Here is a 17653-nt window from a genome sequence, read left to right as displayed (position 1 = left end):
TCCTACAGCTTCAACAGGAAGGCAAAATCAGAAAGAATTTGAGCACAATGGAGCGAGATCAACAGAACACATAGGAGGTAAGTAAATGAAAAATAATTCCTCCCTTGTGCTTTAAGGAAGTTAAGAGTTGTGAAACTGGCTATACACGATGCTCGCAGGTAGTTATAAGTAAACTTACAGTAAGTTATATATTCTTTATTTGTTAGAGAGAGAGAAATAAGAAATGCCGCCATGAGAAAGAAAATCAGCAGGAAACAGAAGCACAGCTCCTCACCTTATTGCACAAGCAGAGATTGTACTGTCAGAATGAGCTTTTCAGTCAGGCACTGGTTTCAATCTCTCCCCTCTGGGATGTGTATGAAAAATTCAAAAGACATGCTAGCCTAGAATCAGAGTAAAGGCAACAGTATCCATTTTCTTAGGTTAGGAAGGAATGGGGCTAAAAAAAATAATAGATTTACAGATGCCTACTTACAAGTATAAAATAGGATAACTGTGATAGTGCTTAAGAGCCAATTAATGTGGCCTCATATTTAGGACTTTACAGACTCTAGGCTTTAAACTTCCCTCGAGTTACTCTCCAGAGCTTTCAAAGCGGGCAGAGAATATGTGGTATCTCCCTAGCCTCAGGAACTGAGACAAGCTCACTGAAATTTATAGGGGTGGGAGGAGCCCTATATTTTTTTTTTTAAGATTTATTCATTCATCTCAGAACTAGGGTACAAGCCAGAGGTGTAGGGTGTGGTGAGAGGCTTCACCAGAGACAGAGTGAGGCTTAGAACAGGCAGATTGTCGAGGTACACTGCCGAGGGGTGCAGCGGGGAGGTCAGGAGAGGTCTGCTGTGCCATGTTGGATCACATCCGGGCGGGATTTGAGCTTGCACTGAAGTGGCTGCAGCCAGCTTGCAGTGCTGGATCCCAACCCACTGTGCCACCAGGGAGGGCCCAGCTCTAGTTTTAACAGTCACTGTCCAGGACATAATTAGGTCAGAGAGACAAGAACTCTGTCCTGGACACCTAAATTTAGAGCGCACTCTGGTTTATGCCCAAAACAAGGGTATAAAAAACTGAGGCAGTGTAAAAATTTAATCTTCTCAGCAAATTAATGTATCAGTTCTCTAGTTACATGGCTACCAGGTCAATTCCAAAGCCAGGACATTTTCTCTGGTGGTGGACAGAAATAGGCATAAGTGGAAAGACAAGGTCAAGGGGAGAGATGCCTCTCTCCTTATATGTTGAGCTCATGGGAGATGGACTGTTCTCTCCTTCCCTTTTTGCCTCATCCTCCCCAACACACCATGGCATAATTGCTAATTACATTAATGACAGTCACTGCTGACCTTGGCAGAGGCTTTACCCAAAGCAGCAGTTACCTCAGAGCTGTTTACCCACATCTGTCCTGTTGCATGATGAATGCTGACAAGAGATATAACCTAAATGGACCTCTGCTCTGGAAAGATGAAGAAATAAAAAGCATAGACTTGATCTTCTTTCTTATTCCTCCATGTTTGTCTTTAATTTCCCACCAAACTTATAAAGCTCTTCATCTGTGGAATTCCACAAATAGCAGATATGACCTTGCTGTGGTGGTTTTTATAACTCAACAGGAATTTCCCAAAATTTTCAGTTAACTGTTGTCTTTTTTCCTTCTTGGGTCCCTCTGACAAGGATTTGTCAGTGAAAAACTTCACAAAAGCAATAGCTCTAAACATAGAAATTACAGCCATAGATGCTGATTTTCCAAACAAACAAACAAACCAGAAAGCTGCTTATAATAAAACCACCCCAGTTTCTGACAAGAGATGTTATTGATATGTTTTCTATCTGGAATTGTCTATGACACTTCTGTAAAGTTTTTGACTAAGTGATAAATATTTTTGGCAAATTCAGAATCTCAGGGTTTCTCCAGTAATTGTCCATGTAGATGTTTAAAGCCGAATTGTAGGGTCTGTAGAAGCCACTACAAAGTCACAGTAGATTGCCTAAGTACCTGCTATTTTGGGTCTTTTGGATTGTTTTGAATTGCTTTCCTTTGTTAAAACAGCTACACATACGCTTTAGATAAACAAAATCCACAGAACACTTCAACACAATGTTGTATAAGCTTGTGGTCAAATACTCCATGTAAATAAAATATACACATTGTCCACTTTCACATAAAGAGCTCCCATATGAAAAATTACTTTACTTTCTTATGGAATGCCACAATCATCTTACCCATATAAATTTTACTGAGGTATAATTAAAATTCAACAAAGGTCATCTTTAGTCATGATCCTTAACATCAAAACAATTCTCAGATTGAGGCTAAAGAAATTTAAAGTTCAGCCAAGACTTATTTTCGTTCTCTTCACCTTCTCTCTTGTCCAGATGCAACAAACTAATCTTTGTTTATAAAAAGCAATTTAAAAATTAAAACTCATGTTAGAGGGTGCTCTCCTCTCTGGTAGTTGCACTGAGGGTGATCAAATATTTTATTGAAAGTGTCTCCTGTCACCTCAATATCATCTGAGCTGAACCTTAAATATTAAAATGTAATTGATGAAATTTGACAAAGTTTTGAGCCTCAGTTGTGAATTTCTAAATTTCAGATCAAGAAAATAAAATAATGGGAGTTAAGCATTCAAATTCTCTATTGAGTATTCGAGTCCTCATCAAGGTAATCTTGGGGAGACCCTCTCTTAGAAACACGTATATTTAAATAAGGATGGAGATGTGTAACCTTACATTACACACACACATACACACGGGGTTTGAATACACCTGTCTTTCAATCACACAGAAAAGGAAATACGTATGGCATACCTATGAGTTATCACTATAAGGAAATATCAAATTGTAATTTTCTTTAAGAAAACATGATCATGACAGTGAATGGCATGGACAAGTATGTATATCCTTCCTTGAGGACAAATGCGAACAACCAAAATATCACTTTGGTCTAGTCCAGGGTTTCTAAACCTTAGCATCACTAACATTTGAGACTGTGTGGCACAGAGAATTAAAACTCAAATTCTAAAAATTTTCAGTACCAATTTAAGCTGTTATCATAGGCTACCCTAGGCACTGTAGGGTATTTAGCAGGATCTCTGGTCTCTATCCACCAGATGCCAACAGCACCTTCCAAATCAAAATACCAGTCAAGACTGTCTCCAGACATTGGCAAATATCACCGAATGAGGAAGGGAAATCACCCCAGTTGAGAAGTACTGACCTAAACAGTTTGGCCCATTTCTGTATTTTTTTTAGAAGTCATCAATTTATAGGCTAAATTTTGAACAAGTTCAATGTATAAATCTATCCCAGGAAACTGAACAAAATGTACCATTTTCAGCTCATTGATTACCTTTTAACAATTTTAAAGGTAACTTTCATCAACATTTCTATGTGTTCTGCCTCAGCCCTTCTACAGAGATACAGGTTTAAATATATTCCTTTTAAATTATTAAATAATAAAGAGAACCCAAAAAGGAAACATTTAGGTTACAGAGTGAATATTTAACATGGTCAACTCATGTACAGCCTTATTACAATTTTGTCACCATATAGGATCCAGACAGCAAATCAGTTATGCACACAATTAAAACTCAAATTCTAAAATTTAATCGGTGTTATTATCAGTGAGTCATATGTTAACTTCTACTGTTTCTATTAACCTCAATGTTTAATCCTATTTAGAAATTGTGTATTTTAACAGTGTATATCTTGATATCTTTTAAGTTAATCCACCAAAAACTGCCACCTGTTTTAATCTACATGGTATACTGAGTTTGTACCATTAGAAATCAGTTAGAACTTACATAAATTTTAGTGACACCTAAAACAAGAAATACATTTCTAGAGTCTCCCTTTAGATAAAAGCCTCCCAAAGCAAAAAGACAAGGAGGGGTTTTTCCTTTGCCATACAGGGAGCACTGTAAGGAATTAGTTTCTAATAGTAATTCCAACTTGACCATTTCCTTTTGGAGTCACATAGAAAAAACTAACAAAGTACCCTGGCTCAGTTCTTTCTTTTTCCATTGTTCCTAGGAAGTGGGCTGAAGTGAGGAATTAGCTTCTAATTCCTTACAGTGTGTACAAGCAGAATACAACAGTTTTTCTAAGTATTCCTACCTGTTATAAATAGTTACTAATTCATACCCTTTTACTTGTATGAACCATGCCTGGTGTGACCATGCTCATGCAGGGTCCACTCAGGTGGGAGCTGGTGGGAGTTAGAAGGGGGAAAACAATTCTGCTCATTCTGGGTAAGCAACTGGGGGCAAGGCTTGCATTTCATGCTGGTGTGCGCATTGGGAGCAGGAATGCATAAGCTGCCCGGACTTCCATCAAGGCGTAGTGCGCAGTATATAATACACTGGTAGCTCTCCAACAGTGCTTACAGGTTTTTGCCATACCAGGTAATGTGGGTTCAGCTTCCCTGGCTGCAGGAGTGAGCTTGTATGCATGTGTTTGCATGTATGCATGCAAATGTTTTCTCTTGGAGTGAATACGCCATGGTAGACAGAAAGGGGATGTACCTTCCAGTCTGTTTTCTAGAAACTAAACTACACCTCATTGTGCTTCATTCATCTCGGAACATTAAATTATGAAAACAATTAAGCCAATTTGCAAATAAATAATGCACTCACACTTGTAGTTCTTGTACATAAAACTAATAACAGTAATACAAACAGGCTTACACAATATAGACCTAAAATTGAGTGTATGCCCTAAATTCTAAGGAGGAAGGGAAATGGCTCATGTTATCCAGACAATGAATGATTCAACACAGTCTAAATTCAACAACGCTTCACATTGTCTAAGTAGACTTGACAACAGGGGGAGGAAGCAGTACTTATTTAACATTTAAAAAATGAGGGAACTATAGGTAACAAAGACCTGGTTCAACAAATCACAATAATCAACTGCAATGTTTTGTATCCTTATTACTCAGTAAGGGATTTTTAAAAATCTACCCCATTGCCCACTCACTGCCCCTAAATAGGGGAAAAATAAATAATTTTTAAAAAACCTATGGTTCTAATATCAGTCTTAATATGACAGGTTGTTTGTTTGTTTTTTTAAGTAATCCAGTTTGTGTTGATAATAAGTAACACTTTTTGCCCTGGCATTTCCTTTATTCAACTTTGATTCATTCCTCAGCTTCAATAGTTAGAATTCAGGCTTGGCTGTGATGCACCCATTTTTATTTGAACCATGCTTCAGCAGCAATGTTATTAGTTGCAAATTCACAGCATGTTGTAAAATATTCCCTAGGATGTTTCATTTCTCATTTATTCTCCAAGTCAATATTAAAGGTAGCATTTCCCTTGGGGTTTGATTGTTTTGTTTTTCCAAGTGGTCCATGCAAATTCATGAAACAACTTGACCATTTCCTTCTGAAGTGACGTAGAAAACCTAACAAAAATACCCTGGCTCAGTTCTTTCTTTTTCCATTGTCCCTAGGAAGTGGACTGAAGTGAGCTGTTCTCACATGGGTCTAACTGCATTCTCAGTGCGCCGACTTTATGAAGATACCAGAGTTGGAGAAATTCCTCTGGCATGGCATGGAAGCCAGAGAAAGGCAGGACATTGTCGTAGTAATGGTGGCTGATGGGTTGCTCATGCATATTCACAGAGAAGGGCCAGAAGCCATAGATGGACACTTCTTCACAGAGACCCAGGGCTGCGCTCACCAGGAAGAGTCCTGTGGAGAGGCGCTTAGCATGGATTCCCCTGTTTTTCCAGAACTTGCCAATGCTGCGCAGAAAGTTGGGGTTGGCAAAGAGCACTGTTTGATTGGCACCAACATCTGACAGTGTATAATAAACCCGAAGGGAAGGCTCTGTTCCTGTCTTCATAGAAAAGGCAGGCATATAGATGTAACTGTGGTTATAGATTTTCATGTTGTCCACAAATGTCTTTCTGGACCACAGCAGGTTCTGGAACCTATGAAAGACAAAAAGAGGCTCACTGAAGCTAGAGAAGAGAAATTCATCAACATCCACTCTATTGTTCTTCTACTGGTACTAATAACGTACAACATCTCAGCCAAAAAAACAAAAAAAAAAAACCAAAAAACATGAACATATGTCACTTGAATTCAAAATCCTTCTTGAATTTAGTAATTATCTCTCATCCATGTAGCCTGGCTTTCTCCCAACCCATCTTAAATGCAGGTGAAGATCCCTTAATGGGATCCCCTCTGAACTAAAGTACACGGTGTATTGTTTTTCTCTTCCAGAATCTACTTGCCTAGAATGCAAAAATAGTTTTTAACACTCATGAATTCAGAGAGACTGTTGCCAGGATCTTGATAAAGCTATTTATAAGTTCTGACATGGGTAAAGGACTGGGTTCCTCTTCTGCAAATCAAAAGAAGCGTTTTTATGATATTTCTTCTCAATGAAATTCCATGAATTTATGTGTTCAGATTAGTCAGTGTTGTGTTACAACTACAGATTTGTTACTATTATATTATGATGTTGAGATGCCTACATGGCCTGCTCCAAATAATTCTGCTATCTTTCCTTCTTTCAGTTTGTATCACATAAAGAGAGGCTCTCTGGTTCAAATATACTCAAATAATAATGATGGAATACAGCTTATGTATCAGGCACTGGGGGATTAAAAATTTAATGACCCAAAGTTTGTTCAAAATTGGTCTCGAGTAACTGAAGTCCATTTGAGGGCCCACAGGTATAAACAGGACAATATGATGCTATAAATTCAGCAGCAGTTATGTGTAAGAAGCACTGTAGTACTTCTTACAGTACAGATAATAAAATAATTGAGCCTTGGGAGAAAAATCAGGGCTTAAAAAAGTTACTGAGAGAGGATAATATTTAAATATAGTTCCTCAGGGAAACAATGGGAAGACGAACAGGCAAGCCAGAAGGAACACTTTGGTCACAGACAAGGGTGTAAGGTCTACTAAACCAGGATGAGGACACAGTGTTCTCAGAAAGTGAGGAAGAGTGGTGGAAGCAGTGGTTGGAGATGAAGCATGTGGAGAAAAACTTCAGACTCTTTAATTTGGACTTGTTTTTATGGTCACGGGGAGTCTTCACATCAGTTAGTATAAAAAGCTTTTACTAAATGAATTGTAAGTAATCGTATTTAGCCATCAGCCTGTGCCAAAAGGTAACAGGTAGTATAGAATGTGATCTGGGGAAGGAAGATGGTAACTTGGAGACCAATTAAGAAGCTACTGATAGAGCTCAAGGGAAAAAAGAAAAGACAATGGCCAGACTAGAGCCTGGCAACTTTTTTTTTTTTTTTTTCATGCAAGAAATGTCTCTCTCGGGTTTTGTTAGATAAAGCAGCAGCATCTAAGAATGGAATTGAGCCACTTCAAGCAGAGGGATGTCTGGCCTGACTCACTGGCAGGGCTCATCAACAATATGTGAAACTAAAATTCTGAATACACAAATCCACAGGATTCTATTTAACTATCAGTGTTACTATTCTGCCTGCCAAAAAAGGTGTATTTCTCAAGCCTAGAAGAAGAGCAATCTTATTTTCTTCATGTCCTTGATTGAGCAGTCTGCCCTAGCAATTTTCCCTGGACCTGACAAATTGAGACATGGTAACAGGGTTTATGGTAGAAATCATTTTATTCTAAAGAAGCCACTGAAGAACATTTAAAGGGAGCTAAATGAGCCTCTCCAAACATGCCTGTTTCTCATCTTCAAACCAGATTCTGCTTAGCAATTCTTTAATTCTCTCCACTGCCCATCCACAACTTCTGCTCTCTTCCGAGAACATGAACACTTTCTCAATACGTGTAGACTACTGGGACTTGCACTTCATTTCAAACATGGTTCTCAAACTTTAGTTAGAAAAACCTGGTATCACAGCTTCCTGGGTTCTGACGAGAGTGATTCAGGGAGCTGAGATTTTACTCAATACTCCCAAGTGATTCTGGTGCAGTTGGCCATAGGATATACTTTTTTAGAGCTCAAAGCCATCAGAATAAACTGTCTAGTGCTCTGTACCTATCCCTGGACACCCTTATTCATTATGCCTTAAAATTTATCCTTGTTCAATTAAGCACTGAGAAGTGCTTCCTTTTTTTTTTTTTTCTTTTCAATAAGGTTTTTCACACTTTGCAAAGAACTCACATTCTGAGTGAATCTCCTCTCTTTAAAACATTCACCATCTTCATGTCCATTGGAGATAGTCTTCTGTCTTCTAAACATGGTTAGAACTTAATAAAAGAACATTCTTCCTATGCTCATACTGTTCTCAGAGCTGCATTTCAGTTCTCAACTCATCAGCAACACTCCAGAAAATGTGCTTATTTCTATAGTGTTCTTTCTTGCATCCATTCCTTCCTTATGGCTGGGTAGAAAGTCGCCTATTCCACAGGACACTACTAGTTGAGGGAACTTAGTCTATTTTCGTAGTGGACTATATAGTAATAAGAATTACAGACAGCTCCAATAAAATCAGTAAAATTGATTTTGCATGCCTCTGTCTTAAAGCTGATTATTCTTGAAAAGGGTAGTCTTTTTTTTTTTTTTAAAGATTTATTTATTCATACAGAACTGGGGTACAGGCCAGAGATGCGGAGGGTGAGAGGATTCACCAGAGACAGAGTGGGGAGCAGAACAGGCAGATCGACGAAGTACACTGCTGAGGGGAGCAGTGGGCGGGTCAGGAGAGGTCTGCCACGCCATGTGGTCACCTCCGGGGCAGGCGGGAATCGAACTCATGAGGAAGCGGCTTTACAGGGAGGGCCCGAAAAGGGTAGTCTTTTTTCCTTGAATTTTTTTAATTTAGTAAAGGAAAAATATCTGACATTTACAACAGTTTTCATGTTATTAAATTGTTATAGAAACAGTTTAAGATTATATTTTATCACTTTACTCCATCCTTCAACAAATGACACTATTTAAAAACTAAATTCAATAATAATTTACACTATATTCAGTATGTTTAATGTTATCCTAATCAAGCTTTTAATAGGATGGTTTTAAAATTTCATTGAATTTTTATGACATTCAACCCAAATTGTAAAAAAAGACTGGTACTAAACCACAGCTTTTTGGCCTCACACTCAGCTGTTCTCCATGTCCACTTTCCAAACTCCAGTCACCCCTGGTGGGTATATGCCCACATCTTTTGTATATATGAATTTATTATTTTGAAGTTCTCCTATAAATCAGATCCAACCAGCTTTTCCTTTTTAAATATATTCTTTCCTTCCACCTTCAGTTTACCAAGTCACCCTTTTTGAATGTCTAATATGAACTGATCATATTCTCTAAGACTGAACACCTTGATGACTTGAGTCTCATCCATCTTTTAACTTTTACAAACTAACTTAGGATAGAAGCATACTGTGAGAAAGGGAAATTATTAATAATAATTGAAAAAGAAGAAAATAATCAGATCAGTCAATGACTAAAAATATAAATGCTTAATAAATAATGAGTATGGATATGAAAGAGAAAAAGAAATCAACAGAACAGAGAAGAAGCTATAAAAATATAGCAACTTTTCAAATGAATTTAATGTGTATCATAGAAATTTGATGAAAAATTTCTAAGTGAGTTAAATTATCCAAATTACGAATTTGAAATTTGGAAATCTGACAGAAAAACATTTATACTTGCTAAGAAGTATACAAAGTAATTTCAAGAAAAATAAGTATGTAAAGTTTATATTACAAAAATAAAGGAAACAAGAAACTAATGGAACTTATGAGATAATTGCAAAATTCTTTCTGCAAAGGAAGTTAGTAACAGATTCTATTATGTCAATATGTGACATTTCATTACCATGAAAATCAGTTTGAAACAAAGAGGTTAACTGAAAAGTATTCTTAGCAAATATGACAAACAGCTTTATAGTCATAAAATTATACTCTAATGATAAAATTATAGAGTCCAAATATATTAGCAATTTTGCCGTGAAAGTGGACAGAAACAATTACTCTACAAGGAATTCTAATTACTAAAAATGTAAACATGTTTGGCTTCAGGTTGCTAATAAAGATGCAACCCGAACAGAATCAGGAGAGTCCAGGGTCCAGCTGGCTCCCCTCTGATGGCAGATCTCTGGAAAGGAAACAAGAAACTAATGGAACTTATGAGACAATCGCAAAATTGGAAAAGGATCGAAAAGATGTTTCTGAAAATCAAAAAAAAGGAGGCAAAGCCTCAGTAATTACTCAAATCTGGGCTTTTGCCATAAGACAGAAAACTTAGAGATGGAAACCAGGTTACAATGTAACTTGTTGAGCATGGCTCTGAGAGGTGGCAGTGTTCTGTGTCCTAAGTCAGCAACAGCTGGAGGAGGTGGGCATGTTAGAACAATCAACAAGGTTACTGCTCAGATTACAGCAGGGACATCTAGGCCAGATGAACTCTCAAATCCTGCACTGATAATTACAACAGTGGGCAGGAGTGGTGTCGGTCTCTTTCAGCACCTGAGGGTATGTGCCCAGGTTGTGGGCCAAGCTCCGGAGGTTTCTTCAACTATACATTCCTGGCAGTTAGGCTTCTAGTTCCCAGGCAGAGTGCAGAGAGTGACAATGACATTTGGGAGTCACTCGAGATAGAGCCACCTTGCCTCTTCCCCAATTAAGAGTAAATCCACAACAGCTCTCCTCTCTGCACAGAGCTCCCAGACTCCACCAAGAACGGAGAGCAGGATGAGAAAAGAGAGGTGGGAAGCTCCAAACCTCTTATCGAGAACAAATTAGAGTAACCACAAATCAGAAGAGACCAAAGTCATTCTAGAAGCACAAGAAAACTGAAAAATCTCTCACTCGTTTTCTCAAAAATCCTAATAGCTACTGCATCCATGAAGACAGACCAGGATGCTATGAAAATGAAGTTTCAGGTAGCAAGAAAGAGGTATTGGCGATTAAAAAATAAAGCAACAAACAGGTTCTGATAAAGGAAACTTCTATGAAAACAGCCACACAGCTGATATTAATCACAGCAAGTCATTAATCATATACCAGTGAGAGAAAAAGACTGATCCTGAACGTCTCCATGGCATCAAAAAAGTGCCCTTGATGGACTCACACTCTGGCAGTAATGAAATACTTGAAGGTCTAACAAGAGTCCAAAGACAGTTGCAAAGAAAACATGTATTTGCTCTGAGGAAATAATTAAAAATTGAATAGGATATTAATTAGGTGAAAAAGACCTTTTGCTTCAGATGTGAACAGTACTAATGACGATGGTGATTATTGGTTTGACTGTGATTTACCTGAATTAAGAGGTCAGGAATGCGTAGGTGTACCTGGCAGGGGGAGGGAGTGTTAGTAAAGCCCTTAAGAGAGATTCATTTTCATTTTTCCTTAAATGAGAAGATAAATTTTTACAATGTAATTAAGCATGCTGCTCTGAAGCATAATAAGAAAAATCAGCTAGGGAAATTGAAAGCTCTGGAACATTACTTAGGAGAGTGTTAGGAGACTGCTGCTTCACAGTTTAAATGTCGGGCTACTTGATTTTTAAGTCTATGTGTACATATTATTTTGATAAAAAAACAAATCAAATATTTCTTAATCATAGAAAGATAAAGCAGTTTAGTTTTATCAAATGCACATCACCATAAATATATAATAGTCAAAAAACTGGCGCTCCCTGCTGGCACAGCGGGTTAAAGCACAGCACTAAGAAGCTAAAGTCACTTCCTCATGAGTTTGATCCCCACCTGCCCCAGAAGAGATCCACATGGTGCAGCAGACCTCTGCTGACCGGCTGGTTGCTCCCCTCAGCAGTGTACTTTGTCTATCTGCCTGTTCTGCTCCCCACTCTGTCTCTGGTGAATCCTCTCACCGCCCCTGTACCTCTGGCCTCTACCCCAGTTCTGTATTTATTTTAAATAAACCTTTAAAAACAAAAACTTTACACGGAAGTGCCAGGGGTTGGGAGAAGGATATATAGGTGGAACACAGAATTTTCAAGGCATCTGTCATTGTACATTTGTCCAAGCCCACAGAATAAACAACACAAAGCATGACCCTTAGGTCATGAAAGTCCCTAGGGACTTTCATATACCTCATAATGATGTCACAATGATGTGTCACAATGACACAATAATGTGTCAATATAGGCTCATTAATTATAGTAAATATACTACTCCTGTGGAGGATGCTGATAATCGAGGTGGCTATGCATGTTTGGTAGTAGGGGATATAAGGGAGAACTCTTTACTTTCCACTTTGTTTTGAACCCAAAATTGCACTAAAAAATAATGTCTTAAAAAGAATTGGAAACTTCCCCACATAACAGCAAACACATATTAGAAAAGTATAATGAAGATTTCACTTATAAGAGTGGCAAAGCTCCTCAGCACCTTGAAATAAACTTAAAAATAAGTAACATTTCGGGCTCTCCCTGGTGGCCCAACGGGCTAAAGCACAGCATTATGATGCTCTCCAAAGTCACTGCAGCACGAGATGGATCCCCAGCCAGGAAGCTGACCCACACGACGTGACAGACCTCTCCTGACCTGCCTGTTGCTCCCCTCAACAGTGTATTTCAGTACATCTGCCCGTTCTGCTCCACATGCTGTCTCTGGTGAATCCTCTTACCCACCACATCTCTGGCCTGTACCCCAGTTTTGTAAGTATAAATATCTTTTAAAAATTATTTAAAAATAAGTAATATTTCAATATTGAATACTGAAAGGCTTCTCCCCAGATTCATCTATAGGTTCAATGCAACCACACTCAAAATTACCATTTATTCTAAAATAAATTTCTTTAAAAGATTTATTTATGTATGCATATAGAACTGGGGTACAGGTCAGAGGCATAGGGGCAGTGAGAGAATTCACCAGAGACAGAGTGGGGAGCAGAACAGGTCGACTGACCAAGTATACTGCTGGGCCCTCATCTAAAATTTTAGATGAAATGAGTATGTATCCTGATTTACTTTCCATGTGTATTTTAGAGCCATCAAATTTTATTTTAGAATATTTTAGAATTGGGCTCTCCCTGGTGGCGCAGCGGGTTAAAGCACAGCACTGAGAAGCTAAAGCCACTTCCGCATGAGTTCGATTCCCGCCTGCCCCGAGGTGACCACATGGCGCGGCAGACCTCTCCTGACCCGCCCGCTGCTCCCCTCAGCAGTGTACTTCGTCGATCTGCCTGTTACGTTCCCCACTCTGTCTCTGGTGAAGCCTCTCGCCGCCCCTAAGCCTCTGGCCTGTACCCCAGTTCTGTATACACAAATAAATAAATCTTTAAAACAAAATAATAAAATTTTAGATGAAAGGGTAACAAGATAAAGGACTTAACTTACCAAATAGCAAAACCAATTATAAAAAAATAGTAGTAAAATATTAAGGATGTACACAGGAATGTATATAATGAATGGGAAAATGTCGGAGATACATATCAAGTTGAGAACAGTGGCTATGTCTGGGGGAGCAGTGGAGGAAGTAAGAAACTTCAGCCTTATCTGGAACATTTTCATTCTTTAGAAGGTGAACGAACATATTTATGTGTCACATGATATTTTGGTAATGACACACATGCAAATTACAACAACTGTGAGGTTCATGTTTACTCTCTTAAACACAACAATAAATGAGGATTATGGTATAATTGTCTTATTTTTGAGTTTTTAACATCATTATAATGTCTGTACAATAAAAAAACATTTACTAAAAAGGTCACAGATGTTCATTCTAATTTAACTGAAACATACTGTGTCTTACTTAAAAGGTCAGTTCCTTTACACAGAAAATTTGTTGATTTTTTTTTCTGTAATAGTTTTTATTTGAATGCATTATTTATTATTTACTTTCTGTAGAAATCTTTCAGCAATTTTCCAGTGGGTTAACTCATTTCCTCATATTATTTATGTGTTTTTCTAGTACTCTGGACCAGTTGCCATGTTCATGGTAGCTCATTATCATTTTCCTGTCTCTTTGCACAGCTGCTTGTTTACCCAGCTGTTGCTTCCTTTCCCTCTGCCACGAATGTTAATTTTTTTTTTTTTTTGGGTGATTTACAATACTTGTCTCCTCTATACCTTGTCATCCTATGGGTGTGTCTTCCAGAGGAAAACATTTTTACAGGACTGTCACAATGCTTCATACCCAGCTATTTCATTCATATATAGTGCAAACTAATATGCCCTAAGAATGCAAAATTTTAAAATATTTGCAAAGTGGGAGTTCCGAACAGAAGAGCATTTCTGTCTGAGAGACAGAGGTTGTGGGCAAAGGCATGGAGTTGAGGAAGGAAATGCAAACAATTTCAAGTATTAAGAGCTTTTGATACTTGGGAGCAGCTGGTGATGAGGCTAACTTGGTGCACAGGAAAGAAAAGAATGACCCACTCCCACCCTAGGTTGAGATCTTACAAATAAGGAAAACTGGAGACTAACTGTTAAGCATTAGTCCATGGAGGAAATGATGAGGGCTTAAGGCAGAGGACATTGGGGAGAAGGGAGAAGCTGACTTTGGTGTTTGGGAGGAGCAAGGCTGACCTTCAGCTGGAAAAATGGAAGACATACAAGGCAGAATCCACTCTGATTTAGTGCATCGCCTGGGCCAGGTGTTAACTTGTATTTCCAAGTTGGGAGGCTGGTTTCAGGTTGGAGACTGGGTGGCTGGCTTGAACTTCTGCGGTTCCTTTATCATGATATGTAACAACAGGAGAAGGTGGTCTGGAGGGGCAGACTCCCAGCCAGTTTGGACCCAAATACAAACATGAAATCTCCCAAAAGAGCAGAGTGCCAACATAAAACACAGACTTTCTCAGCATTTCAACTGTGGGAGAAGGAGGCAAAGTTGTAGCAAATGGAAGATGGATAGAGATGTGGGAGGAAATTGTTAAGAATGTGGAGTAACGATAGGAGAAGAGTTTGGGAAGTTTTCAATAGTGGTATTACTGAGGTGAGATCAAGTGAAATAAAGAAAATGCTACCACTTGGAGATGCAGCAACACCAAAATTATCAGTGGCAGGAGCTACTGCTGTAGAAATCAATGTAATCTTGGGTTGAAAACACAACTGTTAATGTGATAGACAAGCTGTGTTTGTTCCAGAGACATAAGGTTGTTTAAAAAAAAAAAAAAAAGAAAGAAAGAAAACTCAGCTGTGTGTATAGGTTGATACGTGAGGCAGCCAGGTATTTGTCAAACAAGAGGGAGTGGACTCCCCGTTCCATCTAAAGGATTTCAAATTAAAAAGGCAAAAAAAGTAAAAGCCACGCCAATTACGCAAGGCAGGTTTGGCCTTTCGGCAGCAAGTTGAGGTCAACCCTTAAAACACACTCAAATTCCAAGGAGACTGGTGGAATCACAAATCTCTTTGGGGCAGATGAGAAAATGTGGCAGATAGGGGTCTCTGTGTATTTATGGCACTACTGGAGCCTGAAGTAAGAATCAGAAGACATATAATTAAATTACAGAAATACCAACAAATTTTGTTATAAGGTTCCTGCTTAATACATATTATCATTTTTCGGACTTATAGAAATTCATGAAGAGGGCATCATCCCTTTGCTGCTGCTGAGGACCAAGCAGTTAAGTATTTTTTTTTTTTTTTTATATAATGGTTTTTTTCTTTTTCTTTCTTTTTTACATCATTTTGTGCCTTTTTCCATCTCAGTTGTAATCCCCATGGGCTTCCCATCACCGAATCACTCATGTGCCATCACCATAGTCCAGTGCACTTCCCCCCCCCAAATTTTTGATCCCATTCCCCACTTCACCCCTGTAAAATTAGTGACGTTTAGTAGGAGGAATGTAGCAGACTCTGGATTTCAGCTCCTTTCACTGTGACTCTGACTCATCACTTGGAATACTCGATACTGGGTAGCTTTTCCCTAAGGGGACATTGTATTGCGCCCACCTTTATGAACTTCTTCACCTCTGGCCTGGCTGCCACCTCCTTCTCACATCTCACAGTCCTTTGTCCTGCTATTCCATTCCTTTTCATTATCCTTATCCTGCACCAGAGAAGTCTCCCCAAAATGGAAAACTAACAAGTAAAGGTTTCCTCAAAGTTTTCTTTATCTACTTCCCAATTTTCTCCCATTAATCCTCACATATAGTAAGTCATCCATACTCTGGAAATTTTCCTTCTCTTTCATTACTCTAAGTTAGTGTTACAGAGAGAAATATGCATAAAAAGGGATGTTGGCTGTTCCGCACCCCAATTAGTAAAGAGCAGAATTGGGTGTGAGAGGAAGCTAGAGAAGACTCAGACATGTGAAGGAGGTAAGTTGGAAGAACCCCTTTAGAGCAAGCAAGTTTGGGAGCTCCAAGGTGCCCCTCAATGTGCACATGAACATTAGGAACTAAAGAACTGGGTAGAAAATATGTGTCTATCAGACATCAGAGTTTCCTGTGGAAATAGGATTCCCTGTTTAAATGAAAGGGTGCTTTGCATCTTATAGGCAAAATCTTAAGAACATGGCCTGAAAGTAAAAAAGGGAGGTAAGTGACATATACTTATCAGGAATCTAGAGGCAAAGACAGCTAAAGGGTGAGGTGAAAGGTGAGAGAGAGATGAAAGGTGAAAGAGAGAAAGTAATGAGGAGCAAATTCTTCTTGAGGGGCTGGAGACTAGGTGAATTGTAACAAGTGGGACATTCCCAGTGACTTGATAGTGGACATGTTAAGGGGAAAGGATGCCCTGAAGGCACTCTGCAGAGTTTTGTGGACTCCACCTCCTACTCCAGTTTTGTGGACTCCACTCTCTACTCCAGATATTGAAACTAAAACTCCCAGCAATACCAAGGGGAAAACTGTGAGGACCAAAGGCAGAGCTAAGCAACCACTTTTGGGGATATGTCTGAGGGAGCCATGTTGGGCTCGCTCTGTCTTGGCCTTGTGGCTGGTGGCTGGTCACCTGGCCCTTGAGTTTTCAGTCTGCTACTGGAGTTCCAAGTCAGCAGAACTAGTAGGATGCTCTAGTTAACTTGTATCTCACTCTTTCCCAGGGTTGTTCTTTTTTCTTTCCCCTTTGCAAATAAACACATTATTGACCTTTTTGTGTGTACCTGCAGTACAGCTGAAATTTAAGTGCACAGGTGAGGACCCACAGACAGACAACCCAGTTCATATTGTGTTGCCCTGTAACAGAAATACTTCTAAGAACAGATGTCTGATGTTCAATTTTTATGTCCTTTGCTTGACAGATTTTTCAGGGCCTCCTCTCTCACCTTAAACCTACTGTAAAATTTGCTACGTACACATCATGCTTTGGGAATAGTGCTCTGGAAAATCAAGGAAAGGGAGTCTTAATCAACATCTGTAATGATGTGGATCAGAGACAGGGCACAGACACAGAAGGGCAGGTGAGGAGACTGAAGTAAACAAAAGGTAATTCAAGGAGATGGGGAATTGGAATAAACAATGACTATGTAAACTTAAGCTGATGAATAATTCACAACATTTTGGAGGGCATCAAACTCTCTGGTAGATACAGGCTAGAGTACTATGTCAATGTGAAAAGTGCAGGCTGACCTGTATTCACACCTAAATTCTTTCTGATGTTGTCCTAACCTCTGTCCCCAGTCCAGCTCTCTAACATTCCACAATTTTTTTTTAAAGATTTATTTATTTGTACATACAGACCTGGGGTACAGGCCAGAGGCTCAGGGGTGGCAAGAGGCTTCACCAGAGACAGACTGAGGAGCAGAACAGGCAGATCAACGAAGCACACTGCTGAGGGGAGCAGCGGGC

At 39.0% G+C, this 17653-nt stretch overlaps 1 protein-coding gene across 2 annotated transcripts in view; it reads right to left on the bottom strand.

Moving 5' to 3' along the window:
• Nucleotides 1–783: 783 nt before the first annotated feature.
• ST8SIA1 (ST8 alpha-N-acetyl-neuraminide alpha-2,8-sialyltransferase 1) overlaps nucleotides 784–17653 on the bottom strand; it is a 133047-nt gene continuing 116177 nt past the window's right edge. For both annotated transcript variants that reach the window (XM_004693218.2, XM_012732896.1), the window contains one exon: nucleotides 784–5931. In XM_004693218.2, coding sequence (XP_004693275.1) covers nucleotides 5445–5931 — 487 coding nt within the window. In that variant the 3' untranslated portion in view covers nucleotides 784–5444. The remainder of the gene's footprint in view (nucleotides 5932–17653) is intronic.

The sequence above is a fragment of the Condylura cristata genome, unplaced genomic scaffold (assembly GCF_000260355.1).
Source record: "Condylura cristata isolate star-nosed mole 26May11 unplaced genomic scaffold, ConCri1.0 scaffold00036, whole genome shotgun sequence".
NCBI lineage: Eukaryota > Metazoa > Chordata > Mammalia > Eulipotyphla > Talpidae > Condylura > Condylura cristata.
This window is presented reverse-complemented; position numbering and strand designations above follow the sequence as displayed.